Below are 22943 nucleotides of genomic sequence, written 5' to 3' on the forward strand. Positions count from 1 at the left end.
AGACAGGTTTTGTTGGTAAATGTCTATAAAATATGAATTTTGATGTGGAATTTGCTAATAGTTGTTGAGCAACCTCCCCTTTTTAAACACTCACCTGTTGATTTTCGGAGGGGATTTAAGCTGTGTTTTTAACCCAAATTTGGATCGGTCTAATCCTCATAATCTGAATCAATCTGCTATGTCTAAAACATTTTCCCATTTTATTTGTCAGAACAGTCTCGTTGACCCCTCTCTTAAAAAGTTTTCTTTCTTCTCCCAGGTGCATCGTTCCTATTCGATTATTGATTCATTGTTTTATTCAGTACTCTTAATTCTTGTGTAGTTTCTTCTGACTATTTGGGTGTTGTAATTTCTGACCATGCGCCGCTACATTTAGATATTCAACTTTCTATTTATAAACGTAGCCCACCACCTTGGAGATTTAACTCTCTTCTTTTGGCAAACAAAGAATTTTGCGAGTTCATTTCAACTTCTGTTGATGACAGTCTGAAAACTTCAGTCTAAATGACTCCACTTCTTATTCATTGTTATGGGAGACACTTAAATCCTAGGCTTAATGAACTCGCATCTGCGGTCAGTAACCTCGAGCAAAGATATGCACTGAATCCTTCTCCAGAACTACTTAAACAGCATCTTGACTTACAAGCAGAATAATTTCTTATTTCTACTAAATAGACGGAGCGCTTATTACGTTCTCGTGGTTCATATTATGAACATGGCAACAAGCCAAGTCGTTTACTGGCACTACGGCTACGGGCCAATTCCCGTCCGATACCTAGTCTTATAAACACTTATCACTACAGATCCCATGGAAATTAATGCTACTTTTAAATCGTTTTACTCTTCGCTTTATAAATCTGAATTTCCTACAGACAAGACTAAATTGAAATGCATTTATACAAAACCTTTGTAACCCTGTTATGGATTCTAATACTGCCAAGCAACTGAACTCACCACACTCTCTTGAAGAAATTTGAAATACAGTTAAAACCACGCAATCTACCAAAGCATTTTTTTAAAACGTTTAATGGAAAATTGGCACCGTTTGCTTATTTTTAAAAAATTTTTTAACGAATCCTTGGAATGTGGTTCTTTGCCACCAACTCTGACACAAGCCCCTATAATCTACCCTCCCGGTAAAATTAAACCTGTGGTGTTTGCAATTGTTTATCCATCAGACCAGAGTATATTTGTGAATTTTTGGAACAAAAGATGAAAAGGCTAAACAATAAAGGCAATTTTCCGCAGCCTTCTTTTGCTCATATTTTACCAAGGGTGCCAATATTAGTGGAGGACACTGTATATGAAAAGAAAAGGAACACACAGTGTACACTAACCAGAACACCACTCTCACCAGTCTTAGATCGGATACCTTGCTATCTAGATTATATCATTATCAGTGAAGATGGCAAAAAGATTGGACAATTGTTTCAGTAATACATATTTAATAATTCCTGTACGTGTATTGCCGAGCATCACGTTTCACACGCTAAAGCTGTTCGTGATACTTGATTGTTGGCTATGTTCACCAGTATCACACTTTCTTTTTTTTTTTTTTTCTTTCTCCCCTTTCCCAGCACTGTGCTGATCCAAGACCCGAACACCTTATAAAGTCATTTCAGTTCCAACATCAATCAGAATTATGAGTTATTTGTAACACTTTCATACTTATTAGTTGAGTGACTGCTGTTTGATGTTCCATGTCACTACAACCAGCAGCTATTCGACCCGTCTGGTGATCCTGCACCATCAGATCTGTCTTTTGCTAATTGTCAAATCTTTCAGACATGTCTAAAGAGAGGCACAAACCACAGATGGAAGGAATGCACAGTTTTGGCAAGTTCCGACAGCTTTAATTCCTGCAGCTGAGAATTAAACACACCTTCAACGTCATGTTTGTGATGTGTGCCAGTCTCGGCTCACGCCTCCTGCACGTTTGGACTAGAATTCTAGATTAGATTTTTTAAATTTTTATTATTCTGGCTGAAATATGCAGAGCTGCCTGTGAGGAATGTTTTTGGTGTATTTCTGTCTGGAGTGGGTTTTTTTTGTTTGTTTGTTTTTGGTTTTTAAATTATATTTATCACATGGTAATATTTATTCCATGTTAGTTCAACCCAACAAGCATAGATATAGATCATATGGTTGGACTATGCTGAGAACATGTGAATGGAGTCGAATGCAATTGATATGAACAGTTTTGCTGCAATTGCTATAATAGCTTTAGGACTGCAATTGCCACCGAAGTTTTGCACTCAAGTCTCCATCAGTAAACAGTTGATAACTTCAATAAAATAGACTTCATGTGAAAACTATAATGGAATTTCCTGGTTACACAATTGCACTATTTGACCATGTAGTACACGGTTATAGATGGGATTTATTTATAATCCGGTGTCACCCAGAAGAGGAGTGGTTCCCTTTTGAGTCTAGTTGCTCTCAAGGTTTCGTTCTCGTATCGTCTCGGAGTTTTTCGTTGCCACCGTCGCCTCTGGCTTGCTCGTTATGGATATGTTTATAAGTAGAGATGCAGTTGATAGTTTAAAAACATCCGATGACCAGGGCTGATTATATCCTGTCAGTCAAAAGAGGATGGGAAAACACATCGATTTCGTGCTGTGTGTAAAGATGATGTCTCTTGTGTGGAATGATGATAAAACTGCAGTCTGTAATCTCTGCACCGCTAAAATTTTACACCAGAAGGGAGCAGGAGTGAAGTGGGAGTTTCGGCGTCAAGTCGATTTTGTTTGTTGTTTTGTTTTTTCCCCCCGAGCTGCTCGCACTGAATTAAAGCAGTATACTGATGAAAGATTTAAATGAAGATGAGTTGACGAAAAGTATGTATTGCACAGAAAAATATATTTGTAGAGTAGTATATTTCATATCCAGTTAATGTTAATATATAAAAAGAAAGTTGATATTATATATTACCAGTTTGATGTTCAATGATGACGTAGAAATGCTTTTGTTTGTGGTGAGTGAATGTGAGAGTAACAGGAGGCTTTTTAGACTCCAGTCAATGTTAATATGAATTAATAACTTTCAATAAATTAAGAAATCTTACTTTAATCTTCAGAATTGAGTTGATGTGTTAATGTTAATTTGAGTAATGTGTTTTCTGTTTATGAGACCAGTTACTGTGAAACAACTTGTTGAAATGGAGAGAATAAAGTTTTTATTTGCATTTCCTTCTGGATTGTGGAATTAATTATTAATTTAAAAGAAGGCGTAAAAGGCAGCACTATCGGTATTGGTTATCGGTATCAGCCGATATCACTCTGAATAATCGGTTATCAGTATCGGCTGAGAAATTTTGCGATTTCTGAAAAATGAAATTCTGTAAAGCTGCTTTGTGACTATGTCGGTCGTTAAAAGTGCTATACGAATACAATAGAGCCGATCACTCGGACAACGCGTGGAGGCGCTCTAGGATACGTGTTACGTTTGTAGTATGAACTGCAATGCCTCAACGACAACATTAAAGAATTATTAGGAAGTAATTTGTGATGTTACCTTTCAATATTACAACTCATTTTGCAAAGGTTTGGCCATGTATTCAGCCACTGACTGACACTCTTAAAGAAAACATTACACTCTTGTGTAGTATTTGCTGTATTAAAGCTGTCAAGCACACACATGGTCACAAACCACCCAGCAAATAAATCTCCAGACATGAGCTTGAAACTCCAGAAACACAAAATGCATCGACACACTGTTATGTTTTTAGTATTTAACGCTCCATTTGAGTTTATATACTGTCAAATATTAAATGTGCAGTTTGCACAAGTTTATTAGAGCAGATTTTCAGTTTTCTCTACTCATGCATTATTCCAGTTAATTTATGTGATTGTTGAATGCACATCAAACATGACATAGCTAAGCAAAAGACACACAGAATGCCACACAGCGAGATGACAGTAAGTCTAAAGCTTTTATCGAGCAATCTGAGCGCCCAACGGTTTAATTAAGAAATGCCATCCAGCAGCTAAATATAAACGCTTTGTTTTCGTTCGGTATTGGCTCATACTTTGGGGTCTGGTTTTGTGACATCGGACTGGGTTTGGCAGATTTGGCAACCTGTGCCAAAATGTGCGCGCACGTGGTCAGTGGAGAAGCTTGTGTATGGACTGGGTGTAAACAGTTTTCTGTTTCAGCTGTCTATCCGTCATCAGATCACCTGAGAATGGATGTTAATACGGCGTCTGAACAAGTCCTCGATGCAAATCTGTTCTGTTTGTTCCACATCATTGACTTCATGCGGTTTTTCTGTTCTTTTTAGGAAATTATATGCCACTTGAATCTTCTGCTCTGTATACCTGAGTGATCAAAACAGCCTTATTCACCATTCACAATGTGCTTCACCAACATGGATGTGAAAAATGGATGCGTCATTATGGTACGTTGATTTCTGACCTGTGTGCGTGAGAGAGGAAAAAAATTATGATCTATGATGATAAAGGCTTCGAGCATGGTCCTGTTCTCCTTTTCATATCATACATCATATCATATTCATGTCATCTTGCGTCGCAGCTTTAAACAAAACAATATATGACATATATGAGTAGGATTAGCCCCGCCTCCCTTACTTTTTGTTAAGGTAAATAGAGAATGTTTTGAGTTCATTAATATGATATTAAAATGTATACTCGATTTAGCTTTCATTAGACAAGTATTTATTTAACATATGTTGACCGTATTAATTATGGATGGCACCAAGCATGGTCAAAACGACTTTTTTTTTTTGTTATCGGCCAGAAGGAAGAAAAAGGACTAAGGCCTTGATCTTACAAATAATGAATAAATTAATAATAAATAATAAATTAATGGTGGTGATAGGCAGAATGTTTTGTTTTTGTGTGTGTGTGTGTGTGTGTGTGTCTGTATATATTTATTTTGGATTGACACTCTCCAGTGTTCTCAGTGTGGCAACACCATGAGCATCATCAATAGAAAAAATGTGGATTATTTGGAAAAAGATTGTCAAGATGTACGGTTATGGTTTTATTTTACCTGTTTACTGTGCATTAATGCAGAATGACTTGATATGATAATGATACACAGTTGTTCCACACTGCACAGCTATTATTATTATTATTATTATTATTATTATTACTACACCTAACCTCCTCTCCTTAAATGTGAAATGGTGGGTGGAAAATGTTTTTGTCGCCTTCTATGTTCTGGATGATTGGACCGTTTATCACAATATTTTCAAATGAAAAATCACAAGCAGGGTAAAATCAATATTGCACAAGCATCAATAATACTCCCACACCTGATTATTAAATCAGTGGAAATGCAGACAGGTTCTTAAAAAGGTTCTCTGGTTTCCTGAACCAGGATTATCACAGTGTCTGGAAAAACCGTTGTCTGGCTGGCTGTCTGTCTTTGTCTGTGTCTAGGTGTGTGTTCATCTGCTGTTTTCGCTTGAGGTTATACTTGATGTTACTCTACTGGCTAAATTCAGAAGTAATCTGCTAGGTCGTTTTCACACTTGCATTTTTTTTTCCCCAGACTCTGGGCCACTTGGCCCGAGAGTTCAGTCTGTTTGGTGAGGTGTGAAAGCTGTTTTAAAGCCTTGGAATGGTTCAAAGAACTAATCCCTGGTCCTGAAAATGGCAACGTGGGGATTCTGGTGTGGTCCGCATCAGGACTGGACGCTATCCACTCTCAGCATCGCGTGTCATGGAGAGGGAAACGTTATGGACAATGGAGTAGACAAAATGCCTTATTGATGTATCAAAGGATGCAAGTCTCATGGCGCTTCTTTTATGAGAAGCGCTTTTCATTTTTCGGGTATTCCTTCGTGCCCTGCTTTCAAAAAGCGCTGTTCTTCACCACTTGAGTGTTTGTTTCACAGGAAAATGATGAAAACAGCAAACAAGTTATCCTAGTAACTACCATTTTGTGAACAGTTTTGTGTATGGGATTGCACAATCACTTCAAGGAAGGAATTCTTTTACGTGATATTATGAGCTGCTCCTCCAAACGAGACCAGAATCAGTCCCTGGGTGCGAACTCAAGTATTCAGGCCAAGTGTGAAAAAGCGCTTGGGTGCAGTTGGGGGTCCTAGTTTGCAGTCATTGTAAACCCATTTCCCTCTTAAACAGCCATGACTGAGAGCTCATACTGCATCTGAGATCTTTCAGAAGTAACCTTTGTTCTTTATCTTCTGCCACGTAGCTAGACTTTTGTCCTTTGCTGTTTTTTTTAAGCATGTCTTTTTGATTAATTCTTCAGGAGCGAGCATTATAGTGATTAATTGCACTGGCTTGTAGAGGCCGAAGAAAGAAAAGTGGGTGATGATGGAGTGAGGGCCGGTCAGGGGGCACATCTCGGTATTCTAATGCTAATCCAATCACAGGATGAGGCGCAAAGCAGGCAAACGGACAATGGCAGCGGAGCCAGAAAGTCTGCCACGAAGCACCGCAAAGCCTTGAAAGGCATGTGAGGCAGGACGCCGCCACGGAGGGAAGGACACCGAGAGCTGCCTGTGAGGAGGGGCCTCAGGAGGGAGCAGGGCTTCATGCCAAGCCAAGCCAAGAGGAGGTGGGAGACCAACACCAGAGCATGCTGGGTAGGCCAGCGGGAGAGAGACATAAAAATCGATATTGTAATCTATCATTTTTTAATCTCTCGTGGGTGATGGAGCCATTTACTTCTGTGCATGCTCAGTAGTGATTGTTAACGTGTGTGTGTGTGTGTGTGTGTGTGAACCAGCATTAAGATTATAATAGAACACCAACTTAAAAGGGGGGTAACAGGTTCAAGCTCCCCCTGTATAGTATATCCTTTCACAAAGAACATATTCCTTCCCTAAGGATTGCTAGACGTCAATGGCTGGCTATAAGATTCTCCACAGGTGAACCCTGGTCACTCTGTACAATACCCTCTTTGATTCTGGAGCCTTTTACAGAAACATATGGCGCCAGAGAACTTCCAATGAAACACTAAACTCCATCTTTAACACTGGGTGTCTTCACTGTGATATACAGTCTGTTCAGAAAGGTGATGTAATGGAAAGATTACTTTTGATTAGGGGATAAATAGATAGGACGTAACCATCATGTCATGATTCATGAAGGCATTTCAATGAGGCATGATGTGTATTGTGTAAATTTTATTCTATTTTTTTATCTTTAACTAGGTATTTTTATTTTTAATGAATAAACAATAAACACTGAAAATTCTGTACATTTTAATGACAAATCAGCAGCTGCTTAGTTAGTTTATATTTAGATTTATTGTTTTAAAATATGCATTAAATCGTATAACCATATCGGTAAAATGATGTGACTTAAATCATACTGCCCAGCAATATGATTAAAAGAATCATGCTCTGTCCTGAGAGCATTTTGTTTATTGCAGTGGTCCGTGATGCTTGATGTGAAAATAATCAATGACTGGGTGGTGTGAGTGGCATGACACCACCACTTTTTTTTTTCCCTCTCCTCCCTTTCTTTGTTTTTTTTTTTTTTTTCCTTCTTCTTTCTGTCTCTTGGTAAGACAAACATGCAGCTTGTCATGTTTCTCAACAAACCAGAGAAATGTTTCTGTTCTGAAGTCTTTTCCACGGCGGAAACCCTGACACTGGAGACTCCTTTCAGAAATGTTAAATAAACGTCGCCTCACAGAGGACTTCAGTACGTCAACAATTACACGTTTTTAATCAGTTAATGTGGAGCATCTGTTAAAGGAGTCCCGGTGAACGAATTGTTACTATGCAAACGAGTTTTGTGTATCTATCGATCGCTCTTGAATTGACTTGGAGGAATTTTGACTCACTCCTCCTCAACTGCTTCAGCTGGAAGCTTTGAGGTTTTTCTTTCATGCACAGCCAGTTTGATGGCCACCCACAAGATTTCAGCTGAACATATGTTGATTCTGGTTATTCTCTATGACCTGTGCTGACTTACATGTTGTTGTTGTTTTTTTATTATTAATATTATAACGATCCTGGCCACACTTTACCTGGTTTGGTACGTTGGTTAAGTTGGATGAGATTTCGAAAAAAATTTATCTGATTCATCCATTTAACAGCCAAACATTTCTCGCATGCACACAAAAAACTGTAAACCCCTTATTGACAACTTATAAGCTTAATTATAATTTTTGGTTTTATATTGGAATCACCTCGACATTATTCCTATGCTTGCAGTATTCGGTTACTTTGAGGCTAGTGTATTCCAGCTCCAATCCTGGCAGAGATGGAAACTCGAGTCTGCGACTTGGATTCAAGTCACACTTAAGTCGCAAAAAAAGATGACTTGTGACTTGACTTGACAACTGACTCGAGACTTGACTTGGCCTTGAAGGCAGGGACTCATGAAAAACCCAAGTCATTTTGGTTTGGCATTCCTGATTACGTTCTCTCTTTACTACCCCACATGACTGCATCAATCACCACATTTATCTTTTCACTCCTCATTCCTTCATTCCCTATCAGTATGTGTTAATATCACAACCATTCATCTCTAAACACACCAAGCCAGCATTATTATATACAGATTCTTTCCTGAATTTTCTATGACTGTTCTGTTTACTTGTAATTATACCTAGAACTTTTGAATCAAATTTAATGGTTTGAAAGTAATAGTTTTTTTTTTTTTTACTGTGTATAAAAATTAAATCAGTGATTTAAGTAAAACCTTGTGCACTTTTATTAGACAGTTTTGCATAATGAACAAGCCATTCTGTAGAAGTAATCAGTTTTAATATTTCAGAATTTACTTGGCCTCATACACTGTTAGTTACTATAACTAGCTGAAAGAACTGTTGCTATTGAACAGAGACTTGACTTGGACTCTGCCTCAAAGGCTCGAGACTTGACTTGGACTCCGCCTCAGAGGCTTGTGAGCATGTCTGAATCCTGGAGACCCACTGTGCTCCACAGTGTAGTGTATTTTCATTTTTTATACCAAAGCGTGTTGTTGATTTAACAGTGGCTTCCCTAACAGCGGCTCTGACAGCAGTGCTGATTACAAGACAAATCAAAGGTTTACACCAACGTACTCCTTCTAATCTGATCATTTCTGTAGCAACAGCTAATTCACAGATACAGCAGATACTCAACATAAACGATTAAAAAAATGTGTATAATCATTGTTTATGTAGTTTTCTGTAAGTTCAACGTTCTTCGTCAAATACATATTACATATATGTGATTTAATGAAATGTAGTGAAATGTTTTTCTCTGCTCATCCTACGTTGCAATAACAAACAAGACCAACGACGACTAAGGATATACACGTATGGTAAAATAGGATGTAGTAAAATAATAAAATACAGTCTACATAAAATATTATAGACTGTAGAATTTATATATATAAATATATACAAAATAAAGGGCTGTGGGGAATTGAATATGATGGAAGCAGATATACAGGGTTGTAAAGTGTGTGTGTGTGTGTGTGTGTATATATAGATTATACAATGTGCAAAATAATTTCTTTTTCCTTCTCTATAGTGCAAATTGTTTTGTGAATGTTGTGAGGTAGGAATATGCAGACTCTCAAGGGGCCTTGTTCAGTAGCCGGATTGCCTGAGGGTAGAAACTTCTGAGTCTCTCTGTGTTGGTCCTCAGGATCCAGTAGCGCTTCCCTAAAGGGAGCACTGCGAAGAGTCCGTGTCCATGGTGGTGAAAGTCGTTGCCGTGGTGCTGCCGAACCAGGCAGTTATGCTCCCTGTGAGAAGACTCTCTACAGCCCCAGTGTAGAAAGCCCTCAACACTTTGTGGGAGATCTTGAACCTGGCTAGGCCTCGTAGATGGTAGAGTCGCTGGATCGCCCTTGTCCCTAAGCTGTTCAAGTGTGTTGTCCAGGAGAGGTCTTCTGTGAGGTGGACTCATAGGTATTTGAAGCTGCTTACCCTTTCGACTGTGTCCCCGCTGATCATCAGGGGGCTGTAAATCCTCACTTGCTTCCTCCTATAATCAGTAATCATCTCCTTAGTTTTGGAGACATTCAGGGAGAGATTGTTTTTTTTTTTTTTAGCGTTTGTGGAAGGAGCCTCCAGTGTCTGTGCTTTGTAACAGCCAGAGGTAATGCTTTTTACCTCTGCGATTTCTCATTAACATGACAAGCTGCAGGGTTTTTTTGTTGTTGTTTTTAACTCCTGGAGGGGGAAAAAAAAAAAAGCTGATCAGGAATTTAGTGTCTTTAGCTGTTTTAAAGCGAGTGACAACAGAAACTAACTTTTTTTTTTTTTCTTTCTCTATTACTCAAGGTTTTTTTCACTTCTAACTAGGAGCTAAATGTGAGGTTTATTTTTGCATTAATCTTATTGTTACTGTGAACAAATACAACATTTCTGATCTCAGAAATGATCTGCTACTCATTTACATTGAGATCCGGGTACCCGTGTCACATCCAGCACTGAATACTGCAGTCTAGGGTGCAATTGTGCTCTGTTTATACTGTATAGTACTGAACAACATGAAACACACCGAAATCTTAGATACATGCAGATACATTTCACTCTGCCAGATATGGACTTGAATCCTCTGGTGGTATTGTTATTGTGTTCTCTTTTGAAACATTACACGTTATTTTATTCAGGGAGCAGGTTATGAATTTAAGGTCAAAGATGAAGTATGTTACAGGACTAAAGCTAAGAACCACTGGTAGTAGGTGTAATGTGACAACATGGAAAACTGTCAGGCTGCGTATTGGTTAGTGACTGCTTTTCCAAAACAAGAAACTTAACATTCCTCTCCACATTAAGAGATCTTCAGTGCCATCTAACAAAATAAAGCTGTACCTTGCCAAAACGCCACAGTGATGTTAACTGTCTTGTTCTTCAGCTAACCACAGCAGTCTTCAGCCATTACACATTACCACATGCTCTGACGTTTTTTTACGCTCAAAATGTCAGCACGGGACAAAGGTCATTTAAAATTGTGGGTTTGTAAATCCTCATTTCTATGTCTAGGTTTTTTCCAAAGAGGTTAATGCTTCCTCGAGGTAACCCTCAGTATCTGTGTGTTGAACCAGGTAAAACACACTCGAACCCATCCAGTCATGATGCTTGGCAGGTGCGTCAAGGGCGGAATGACTGTCTTGTCCCCTTGCCTTGAGGAGGCCTACTTTGTTCTCTTGTTATCCTGTCAGGGATGTGTGAAAAGTGGGGCACAGGTCGGGGCTCTTTGTCTCCCTCGGGCAAATCAAAAGTGACAGACACCGGCCCTCTCTGCCACTAATTTGCACCCCGTCAGCTTGGCCGAGGCTTTGCTGAGAGCCACTAATTGCAGAGAGCCATAGAAGCTTACAAGGGAACAGACACATCATGTTATTAACGCTGGATAGGGCTAGTGCGGGTAATTGCAGAATATCCTTGAACAAAAAGTTTGGGCATTTTATAGTGTTCAAGAATAGCGCCAGTCTGACGGGTTGTGGGGTCAAGTCTGGAAAACACCAATAGCAAGCAATGGGCAGTGATACAAAATAGAGACACTGATGCACACATTGTCCAGTGCATTCCATAATTTATTAGAGATATGGTGTCTGTCCATGTGTGAAAGTATTTGTGCTTCCTTAGCTGCTTATTCAAGCAAGGTGACTCTTCCACCTGGACACTGTTGATTTGACACTTGCGTAGTTAATGCAAGCTACTTTCAGTGAAAACCTGATTAAAATGTCTAAATCTTTCTCTGGATTTAGTTCAATTTATGGGTTTCTGAGTGGTGCAATGAAAAAAGCGTTTGCCATATCATAGGGAAATGGAAAGTCCAAATCCCAATGTTACTAGAGGCATCTGTGTCTGGGGATGCAACCATACAGTTTGCCCTGGCTGATGGTGTCGTCTGTGCCTGTCGGTTCCTGTGAAGGAGCCTGGGCCGTTTCTCAGTATGCGTTCTTATGCAATCTTGCGTCTTTTGTGAACTTGCTACACCATCATCCACCACCGAAGTTAAATTCTAATAAAGATGGCAAGGACCGTGGACGCATGAAATTACCCGCATGTGTTCTTGACATTGCGGATGCATCGGATGCTGTCTTGAGCACACCAAACCCGCTCGAGTCCAAGAATTCCCAGAAGTCATTGCAGCAAAATAATAGCGAATGACGGAAGCCTGACCCATATCTGTAGTTTTAGCCTCTTTGTAACAACAACAATCAAAATAAATCAGAATATGCATCTAAAAATAAGGATTTAGCTTGAGATATACTTGAGGTTGTTAAAGTCCAATTTATCCCTCAAGTATTTGAAGTATTAAACTATGCTAGCTTTCATCCTGAGGTAACGGCAAGCTTGTTAGCTTAGTTTTTAAGTTAATGTGCGGCCGCACTTGCAAACAGAGAGCTTACTAAATTAAAACGTGCTTTATTAGCCAGTTAACAGTAAATCGATTAACTAGCTGAAACGTGTTATTTAGGGAGCACTGAAGAGATGAGGACCCTGTCCCACTACTAGAAATGTGCTGGGACGGTCCATTGAGCAACAGGAAGATCACAGCACATCGCTATTCTCGCAAAGATGCATTCGGTGTCCTCCTGTCCGTCCAAGTCTTTTCAAGGTAGCCTGCCCCATCAGTCACTGTAAAGGAGGGCCTCTGCACCTGGTCAATCTTTGTGAATGAGGTATGGTCTCTGTGCCTGACAGTCCGAGTGAAGGTGTGCCCTCTGCCCCATTAGTCCGTGTGAAGGTGTGCCCTTGTGCCCATCAGGCCATTGGAAGGAGGTGTGCCCTCTGCCCCATCAGTCCCTGTGAAGGTGTGCCCTCTGTGCCCATCCCTGTGAAGTAGAAGTGGCTTTTGATGTTGCACATTTTATTTTTGCAGAAAAGATACACGCCCCTAATTTAAATCTTAAGTCAAACAATCATGTTCCTTCTTATTAATTAACAAAGCTCATTCTGAGGGTCTTTTCAGTGTGCTTCCTGTAGTCATGACTAAGTGGTGTATACAGTGAGCAGTAAAGGCAGAAGACATTGTTTGGCATCTCGTGAGAAACGTAATGTCTTCATTTGATTTGCCTAAACTGCATTTTTTTTTTCTTTCTTTTCTTCTTTCTGTCTTTTAGTGTCATGGCTTAGAGGATCTTCTAAGGACAAAGCTCTGAGATTCTAGTGAAATTCCACCATCACAATCGTTGCTCGCGTTCTTCAGTCATCTGCCTGGGACACCATTGTTGCTCTGCAGTCTACACGTCATTGGACAACTCCATCAGTGCCGGTGTACAGATGCAGGGACACCTGCAATTCCATGTGCTTGCCTCAAAAGCGCTACCAGACTGTTTGAGAATGACCCGCTTTCACTTATTCACCATTGTTCTGTTTCAAGTCTGCATTGTCCTGCTCCCTCAGACTGAAGGTAAGGACACTCCTTATTTATTTATTTATTTATTTATTTATATTGCGTCCGAGTCCTTAGTAATGGCTCAGGAGGGTAAAATGTATTATAAATATGCTGACTTTGAACTAGAGCCAACGACTGGCCTTTGTCATAATAGCAGATTAAACTGGGTGAGTGCTGTAATGGTAGTGCTGTGCATTCACTGTGATTATGTAGGTTTGACTGTAATTATGATTACTATAAACTTGTCCTTAGATGCCCAGCGGGAACATGAGAAGATGAGTATCGCGCAGTCCTTTTATAAAAGATAATCAAATAATGCAGGGTTGTCCCAATGTAATTGGGTTATCACATGATTCCTAAAGCTGTAAGCCAAACAGTCGCCAACGCAATTATTAGATTTTCAACTGTGTTCAAATTTCACATCAATATTGTGTCTGAAACAGAATACTTAGATACGTTGGGTTTGCCTCTTGTTAATGTGGCATAGGTGTTGTAAAAAAAAAAAAAAAAAAAAAAAAGATGCCTTTTAATGCTTTGGGGTGTGTGTGTCCCTTTTTTATGATGTGTGGTGAAACTGATAACATAAAAAGGACATGCTGTACTGTGCTGGGAATGCACACTAGAACACTCACTAGTTACCATAAACACACCTGGAAATACTGTAAAGATGAGCCTGTGGTCCTGATTAAAGTGTTTCAACAGCCTGTGAGAGCTGTGTTTAAATGCCCAAAAAGATAAGCTGTTATGAAGCTGGGTGGTTCTATTGATGAGATCTGGGCAGGCTTTTTTCCTTCAGATCAGCTTATGATTCAGCTGTTGTATATTGTGCGAACACTAACCAAGCACACTTGCTCTTTTATTCTGGACCCGAGGCAGTTTGCAGCAAGAGTTAAATACGTTTGAGTGTTGCTGCTGTTTTTTTGCTTCCAGTATACTTTCACACTATATATGCAATCTATCTACTCCCCAGGCTGGTCCTCAAATAATGTGATTGTCATGTAATTTCACGTTTCACAATGGCCGATTTTTAAAAAAAAAATTTTTAGGCTTTGTTTACTGAAGAAGTAGCTTTGACTGAAAACTTGAACTCTGCCAGTGCACGGCGAAAGTGAAGAAATGCTAGAAATACTTTGTGGGGGAATCATACATACCAGAAATCATGCATGAAGCTGCACAGTTTCAAGTGTGAAAACTCACTGTGTCAGTTTAAAACGCCTCAAGTCATGTTCAGTGACTAATAAACCATATCTTTCTCCGAATCACCCACCATTCATTCTACAGGAAGCTGTTGGTCTGATTGTTGTCGCTCTGTCTTCCTTTTTGCACATTGACTACTTCCTGTATAACGCTGTGTGACTCGCTGCAGGGCACGGACATTTCCAGACCATTGTTCTCAGGAAATATTCACTCTTCATGGTGTCACTCACTTTCAGCCTACTTGATAATGAAGGTTTAGTTCTCATTGCACGAGTAGTGTCCGTAATAAGCAAGTCCAGATCCTGCTTTGGTTTGGCTGTGATATTGGTGTTGGACATATTGTCTGATAATTTAAACAGAAATTTAATGATTGTAAATTGGCTTCTTTTGGTAGCCCAGGACAAACGGATTTAATATTTTCATGTTGGTCGTTTTTTTTTTCCCCCCTCCTCAAGCTAATGAATTCCTGATTTGTCCACCACAGTTGTCTGTCTTTTTTTGTTTGTTTGTTTGTTTCCCCCATGCGAGTGAGGCATTACTGAACTGTTGTTTCATCAGTTTAGTAACATTGTCTGAATGACCCTTGTTATTCGATATAAACTGTATTCATGTTCATTTAGTTAGTGACCGATATCTCATTCCAGCGCCACAGTGTTTAATTATGCTGCACTCATCACTCAGTACGTTTACATGGACAACAGTATTCCGATATTAACCCGATTACGACAATACTCTGATTAAGAAACTACAGTGCATCCGGAAAGTATTCACAGCGCTTCACATTTTCCACATTTTATTATGTTACAGCCTTATCGCAAAATGGATTAAATTCATTATTTTCCTCAAAATTCTACAAACAATACCCCATAATGACAACGTGAAAGAAGTTTGTTTGAAATCTTTGCAAATTTATTAAAAATAAAAAACCAAAAAAGCACATGTATATAAGTATTCACAACCTTTGCTCAATACCTGTATCAGCGCGTCTACACTGTGCGTGATCAGCAACGCAGCCTCGTTACTAACACATCACTTCCGTTATAATAAAAGACAGAATTTACACTGCAAGTGTGCAAATACAGCATATAATGACAAGAAACTTAAATTAAACTAAACCTTTTAAGCAACTCGCACCTGTTTCCCCTGCCCCTTACACACAGTGGAGCATTTTGGATATAAACATAACTTTGTGCTCATGCATCACTGTTTGATCTCCGCGGTGTTTAATATAAAATGCCCCGCTGCCTTAGAGGACTTTCTTCCTCAGTCACGTGATGATTTCGGCTCCGTCTGATGGTGACTGAGGTCATGTTGGCAATAAAAGATAATGCTGACAGAAAGTAAACTGAAGAAAGCCATTCTCTGTGACTCGGGTGTCTGCTAATGCTAGCGTGCGTATGACGTCATGTGCCGTCAACTAGGAAGTGGCTTATACTTCCAGTTAGTTAAAAAAAACGCTAGTGATATAATTTGAGATGATATTACCTTTCTAAAATCCGCACATTAGACACTAGTGCATAGTGTAAGTGTAAAGTACTTTATTTGGGACACAACTTTAATATTTACTCTCCGAAGCGTGTTCTCAGAACAGAAGTAACGTAATGAGTAAATCTCCCCCATGCCGCACACAGACCAACTAATTGATAATGAGATTCGTTGACAACGATTTTCATAATCGATTATCATCAAATTTATCGATTAGTTGTTGCAGCTCTAGATGTGGAGGATTCTGATTTAATCTGGCAACACTGAGCAAGTATTCAATTCACTGCTGTTTGAGCATATTAGTGTTGAATGTTGAGCACAGAGTAATTAATAAAATTTATTTTTACCATTTTTAAATCTCATTACAACCAAAATGATTAGAAAATTTAGATTGATATTTTATGTTTAAAATTAGAATACCACATTGTAGCCCTTTTTAAATCAAAGCAAAAATTTACTCTTGGACAAAAGATTGCATCAAGTTTGTGGGGTTTTTTTTTGTTTGTTTTTTTTTTTCAGAAGAAAAATTTTCTGAGAAGAAGAGGGAAGTATTGTGTACTTTACATAATATAACATAAATATTTACGTAATATAACGTATTGCTTAAAGTACAGCATGTCTGAAAATTCAGGAACCTATGAGAAAATGTATAGTACTTACATACTTCAAATCCAACTATCCAAATATTTGGTTCATTAGTTAAATTTATGCTATAAGATTAAGTGCATTATGAGCTTTTTAATTTCTGAATGTTCCACTAACTGAACACTGTTTTAAAAAAAAAAAAAACGGGCATTAGATTCATAGTGACATTATTTATAGGATGACTCGGTTTTTTTTTAGTTATTGAGGTTTAGATTTAAACCCATTCAAATTAAGTAACAGGCTAATAACTTCAAGAATTATATATATATATATATATATATATATATATATATATATATATATATATATATATATATATATATATATATATATATATAAATAAAATAGTAATAGAACAACCAAATATAATATAACTTTTACAGTATTGGGTGGTGTTTTCCATCACTGTAACAAAATTTGAAAAAATCTCTGGCCCCTTGGCTTTGATTTACAGAACCCACTTTCAGAGCTCTCGAGCACTCGAATGCCGTTTTTCCTCCTTATGTCCTGTGTTACTTTACGGGAGAGTGTGCGCGCGCGTGTGTGTGTGTGTGTGTGTGTGTGTGTGTGTCTGGCAGTAAATGGAGAGGCTCGTTATGGGGGGAGGGTGTTGTGCCAGACCTCAGACTCCACCGTGACTGCAGCCGAATGAAGCCAGTGTGTGTACGCCATGAGCTCAGATGTTTCCTGGCTCCATCCATCACGACTTCTAGCCAATCAGAGAACAACCGCCAGAGCCATAGACTTGGCCCAAGTAAAATGTCTTCATTGCTTTCAGCTTGAAAAGCTCCATTGGCTTTTTGCTGTACAGAGCTGCTGGCCTTTCTAAACAGCAGCCATTCAAACGCTGTCCGTCACATTCAGGGCTGGTCTTCATATTTAAACTGGTGCTCATTGTGTCTGCATACAAATTCAAATTAGCTTCATGGGCATGACCGTACTAAGAGGAAGAAGGAAGATGCCCAGTATTCAGGAGCTGTCGATATGACAGTGATATGAGAGGATGCCAAAGAGGCTTTGCTTGTTTCAGGACAATTTTAGGGTTGTGACGCAGTAGTGAGTGGGAGTCTCAGCTAGTGAGGGGAAACTTGGAGAGGCCTTCCTGGTTTTTATTTGAGTCTTGGCTCATTCGATCTTTATCCAGGTTGTTCCTGACTCTAAATTTCCGCTCAGCTTGTGTGCTCGAGTTAGAACTAGTGAGTAGTCATCATCAGGAGGAGGGATTGCCTCAGCCTGGCATCAGGACCAGCCCATCTCTTGTGTAAGGGTTATTGGCTAGCTCGATTACAGAAGTAACCTAATTTACTTTCCTTGAGTGCTTATGTAAAGTCTAGACAGTCTTGATCTATTTGTGCTGATGTAGTGCGTACTTCAGACACTGCACCTTTCAGGTTCATGATTAGAACGAGTGTTATCAGTGCATATACAGGTGCAAAATTGAAATATCAAGGAAAAGTATGTTCATTTATGCCTTCAGTACTTGGTCGGGGTCTGTGGCACTGCTGAGGTTTTCTGGAAGCCCAGGCTGCTTTGATAGCGGCCTTCAGCTCGGCTGTATTGTTGGGTCTGGTGTCTCTCATAGGTTCTCTATGGGGTTCAGGTCAGGCGAGTTCGCTGGTCAATCAAGCACAGTAATACCACGGTCAGCAAACCAGTTACTAGTAGTTTTGGCACTGTGGGCAGGTGCCAAGTCCTGCTGGAAAAGGAAATCAGTATCTCCATAAAGCTTGTCAGCAGATGGAAGCATAAAGTTCTCTAAAATCTCCTGGTAGACGCTTCATTGACTGACGACTTGAGAAAACACAGTGGACCAACACACAAATAATTACTGACTGTGGAAACTTCACACTGGACTTCAAGTAACTCGGATTCTATGTCTCTCCACTCTTCCTCCAGACTCTGGGACCTTGATTTCCAAATGAAATGCAAGATTTACTTTCATCTTCCCCATGATTGCGGTTGTGTGTACTGAACCAGACTGAGAGATTAAAGGATCAGGAAACCTTTGCTGGTGTTTTGAGTTAATTAGCCGATCAGAGCTCTTCTCAGGTCGACATTTTTGCATCATAAATTCTTTATTCTAATATTTTTAGATACTGGATGTTTGATTTCCATGTGCTGTAAGCTATAATCATCAAGATTAAAACAAAAAAAAGGCTTATATTTTACTTTGTGTAATGAATCTAGAATATATGAAAGCTCCACTTTTCCACGATATTCAAATTTTTAGACATGCACCTGTAAACTGCTCAGGACAACATGATAGACCATTTCCTTTTTGTGTGTTGTTAAGGTGAGTTGTACATTCTTTTCAAACTAGCTAATTACAAAGTAGAGTCCTATACCTTTACACATTTTAAGTAGGATCTCTGAAGATCCCCTAGATTAAAGTTTCACTGCACTCATGAATTATCATAAATGACTCCTTGTGATAAAACGATTATCAAAGCACATTTCACTCTATACCCCAGCCCCCCCACCCACCCCCACCCCCAAAGTACAGATTTTTTATTATTATTATTTATTATGCCCTTTACTACTCTCCTTAAACCTGAAATGGTAGAAATACTCCCTTTCCTCTTTCTTTTTTTTTTTTTTTAATTTTCTTTCTTTCTTTCTTTCTTTTTATTTATTTATTTATTTATTTATTTATTTTAAAAGGGTATCAGTTCGGGCTGATTAAATTGTTTATCACAGGACTTTACTTGAGACCAAGAACAGTGAGCCAAAAGATCTCAGATAGGCTCTGAATTGGGCCATCTTTAAGTCCAAACTAAAAAAAAAAACACTTCTCTTTCCCTGTGCGTTTGACATTTTCTGCCTACCCTTTGCACCTCTTTTTAATTATTTCGATCATTTTTATGTCTTATATTTCTGTAAAGCCCTTTGAATTGCCTTTGTGTGTGTGAAATGTGCTATATGAATAAACTTGCCTTGCTTTTCTGACTCCAGGTTCACTCATGTTGCAGAATTTGCATTAGGTAATGATTACTTTAGCTTATTGTGCAAGATGTCTACAAAACCATGGCACATTTTATTGCTCTGCCATTGCACACTGACCATCGCATCTTTTTTTTTTGTTTGTTTTTTTCTTTTTTTGGTGCAAGCACAGTTAGAAAATACTTTGAAGCACAACAGAGACTCTTTTATCTCCCTTGGTCGCAATTTAATCAGTGAGCCTTAATAAAATTAGCTCCATGAATAGTACTCGACCAGAATTCCTGATCAGCAGCAGCAACACATTGATGGAGAAGGGGTGGGGGGGTGTCAGACGGGCTAGTAATGAGATCTGAGAGCAGAGTTTACCGGAGGAGCGGAGCGCCATGTTGCTATGCCTCCGAACTCTTCATAGAGCCGCTTAGGGAGTGATTTGCTGTCTTACCGACATGTCTGGACTGGAAAGACTAGAGTGGAGTCATGCTCCAGAGGAAGTGTCTGCAGCAGTCGTGTATATACACACACACACACACACACACTGTTCTTGCATCAGACTGCCATCTCAAAACATGGAGGGGAGAGAGCAAGAAGTGTAACAGAGCAGGAGGTGATGTTTAGCTCAGCAGAACAGGACTGTGTGTGTGTGTGTGTCAGTAATATGGAGATGGATATGATTAAAGATGAGGTCATGTACTCACCGCTTTACTTTGTAGTAAAATTACAATCACCTTAAGGACTAGTTCATTATTGGGTCGAAGGATGTCGGATTTAGCCAAGTAAAACATAACTCCTCAGGAAAAGTGTGAGATTTGATATTGTGAATGAGAAATTTGTTAAGAATGAGCTTGTCTTGGATTCAGTGAGTGCGTTGACGTATTGTACCAGGTATTCAGCGTATTGTTTCAGTTTATACCACAGAGATGCTGAATTCTGGTTCTGGTCCGAAGTTTTTGATGGATTTTCTGTAACAGTCGGTATGATAAATGTGTCATCGCTGATGACACAGCTGAATGACACATCGCTGAAGAGTTCTGTAAGGAGTCTCTTCAGGGTGTTGTGCTTTCCAATTTCTCTTCAGCACAACAGGCTGTGATTTATTTATTTGTTTATTTATTTATTTATTGTCTTTTTAGCTCCAAGAGAGTAAAAATGAGAGGATGGTGAGGAAACAACTGATGTTAAAGATGTTGTAATGTGATAACTGGAACTTTTGTTGTTGTTATTCCACAACATTGAATGTAACTAACTGATATAAAAGTATGACCTGTTGTTTATTAATAATTAATGGAATTGGCAAGGACCTGCTGCCATTTGGAAAATTATCAACTTTAAAGTATAGCAGTGACTCCACTTTATTATTTTTCCTATAACGGCATTTCCTGAAGTGTTTTATTCTTTATATAAAGGAGTTTGTTTGTTTTATTGGCCATTAATTCTTTAATGTTCAGTTTTGTTTTGTTTTTATTGGATGTGCTCATCTTCAGAAATTAAAGGTGGGTGTAAAATGCAGTGCGGAAATGTAGCGTAATGCATTTGCAATTTCAGGTATTTGCCAAAATATCTGCTATGAGACTACAATCACTGCACAGAAAATCTTGACAAGCTGGAATGAATTTTTTAGCCCTGACCTGCCCCCTAGTGGTAGAAATAGTAATATTGCAGAAAAGGTGTACAAGTGTGTTAAAGCTGCTTGGTGTGTCCACACACACATTAGTGTAGTTCTGAATCAAGAGTAATGATTTAGGCCAGTGCTTGTTGTTGCTCTGGTCAGTCAGATGTGCTCTGCTCTTGTTCTTACAGCTGGTCAGAACCCAGACCATGTGCTGCAGGGGGCCGGCGGCAAGTACAGCTCAGACTCCAGAAGACCAGCTCCTGGTTCGACAGTGGAGCCTGAGGATGCGCCACGTTTCCTCAGCTGTTACTGCTCAGGCCACTGCCCAGAGGACGCCAAGAACAGCACCTGCATGTGAGTGACTTCCAACCGGGCTCAGTTTGAAAGAAACAAAAGATCTAGGTGGCAGAAAAAGTGCCCTAATGTTGATGTACCCTGTTGATGTTACAGGACAAATGGCCAGTGCTTTGCCATCATTGAAGAAGATGAAAATGGAGATGTGTTCTTAAGTTCTGGCTGCATGAAGTATGAAGGCTCCCATTTTCAGTGCAAGGTACATTTTCCATGTGCATGTATTCATTTAGCAGACGCTTTTATCCAAACCTACAGGTTATTGTTTAATAACATGTACAGTCTGTTTGACCGCATGTAAATAAAGCCAACTCACGATACAGTGCCGTGTTAAATAATGAACGAAATCTGTGTTCCAGGATTCGCAGTATGCCCAGGCAAGGCGAACCATTGAGTGTTGTCAGTCTGACTTCTGTAATCATGATCTAAAGCCTGAACTTCCTCCACGAGAGCCAGGTGATAATCCTGACACAACTACATGTGCTAAATGAACCCCAGGCCTGGGAAACGACACCTGCAGACTGCTGCGATAATGCAGTATGCCTTCACTCTACGACGGCGGTCATGACATGGAAGAATTCCAATGTTTGGATTTGTGTGTTTGGTTGTGAATGTGTAAATTTACATCGTACACACATACACCTGTGGTTCTGATATTTGATTAATCTGCACATAATCACGTCAAAACACAGCCAATGTTTCTGCTGTGACGGTTTCTTTCTTAAAAAAACAAAACAAAAAAAACATCGGTAATAAAAATATTAATGGGCAATGAATTTTTATTACAGAGCGAGTGTGCGGAACCAGTAAAAAAATGTTTATAATACTGTCACCTTAAATGTGTGTGTGTGTGTGTGTGTGTGTCTCATTTGATTGATAAAAGCATTTGATATTCTCATGCCGTGACAGATCTGATAAGTGTCTATAATATTTTATTGTAGGTGATGGCCTGTTGTTTAATTAAGACTAGCTAAGAGTTCTGTAGTAAATTCATTTTTTAAGTAAATATTTTTGGTATTTTAATATATTTTAAAAATAATCCAACTAATTGAGTAATCAGCATGGTTGAGTCTGGTTCATTCTCATGGCGTTTTCCCTTGGCACTGTCGCCTCTGTCTTGCTCGTTAGCGATATAAATATTAAATCGACATCCAGATTTATGTGAAGCTTCTTTGCAACGGTGTCTAGTGTTGAAGCACCATACAAATAAATACAATTAAATTAAAAAGTCAAAGATGTAAACCGAGTCCCTAAAATAGGAACTAATGCTGAGTCTGTAGTGATTTTAAAGAACCCTGTTTTATTTCCTTGTTTCAGAGGTGTTTCTTGCCCCTCACTGGCTGGCCTTGCTCATCTCTGTTACGGTGTGTTGCTGTGCCCTCGTCTGCATCACCGTGGTCTGTTACTACAGGTACGACCCTC

The 22943-nt window shown here is 39.1% G+C and overlaps 1 protein-coding gene across 3 annotated transcripts in view; it reads left to right on the plus strand.

Moving 5' to 3' along the window:
* bmpr1aa (bone morphogenetic protein receptor, type IAa) overlaps positions 1-22943 on the plus strand; it is a 47987-nt gene that overhangs the window by 19418 nt on the left and 5626 nt on the right. The window contains exons 2-7 of one of the 3 annotated variants that reach the window (XM_053621779.1): positions 4280-4396; positions 13020-13309; positions 21359-21524; positions 21621-21723; positions 21881-21977; positions 22839-22932. In XM_053621779.1, the coding sequence (XP_053477754.1) occupies positions 13180-13309; positions 21359-21524; positions 21621-21723; positions 21881-21977; positions 22839-22932 (590 nt within the window). In that variant the 5' untranslated portion in view covers positions 4280-4396; positions 13020-13179. Of the gene's footprint in view, positions 1-4279; positions 4397-12378; positions 13310-21358; positions 21525-21620; positions 21724-21880; positions 21978-22838; positions 22933-22943 lie in introns of those variants that run through there. The other 2 variants (XM_053621780.1, XM_053621782.1) reach the window with 2 other exon arrangements.

The sequence above is a fragment of the Ictalurus furcatus genome, chromosome 3, assembly GCF_023375685.1.
Source record: "Ictalurus furcatus strain D&B chromosome 3, Billie_1.0, whole genome shotgun sequence".
Classification (NCBI taxonomy): domain Eukaryota; kingdom Metazoa; phylum Chordata; class Actinopteri; order Siluriformes; family Ictaluridae; genus Ictalurus; species Ictalurus furcatus.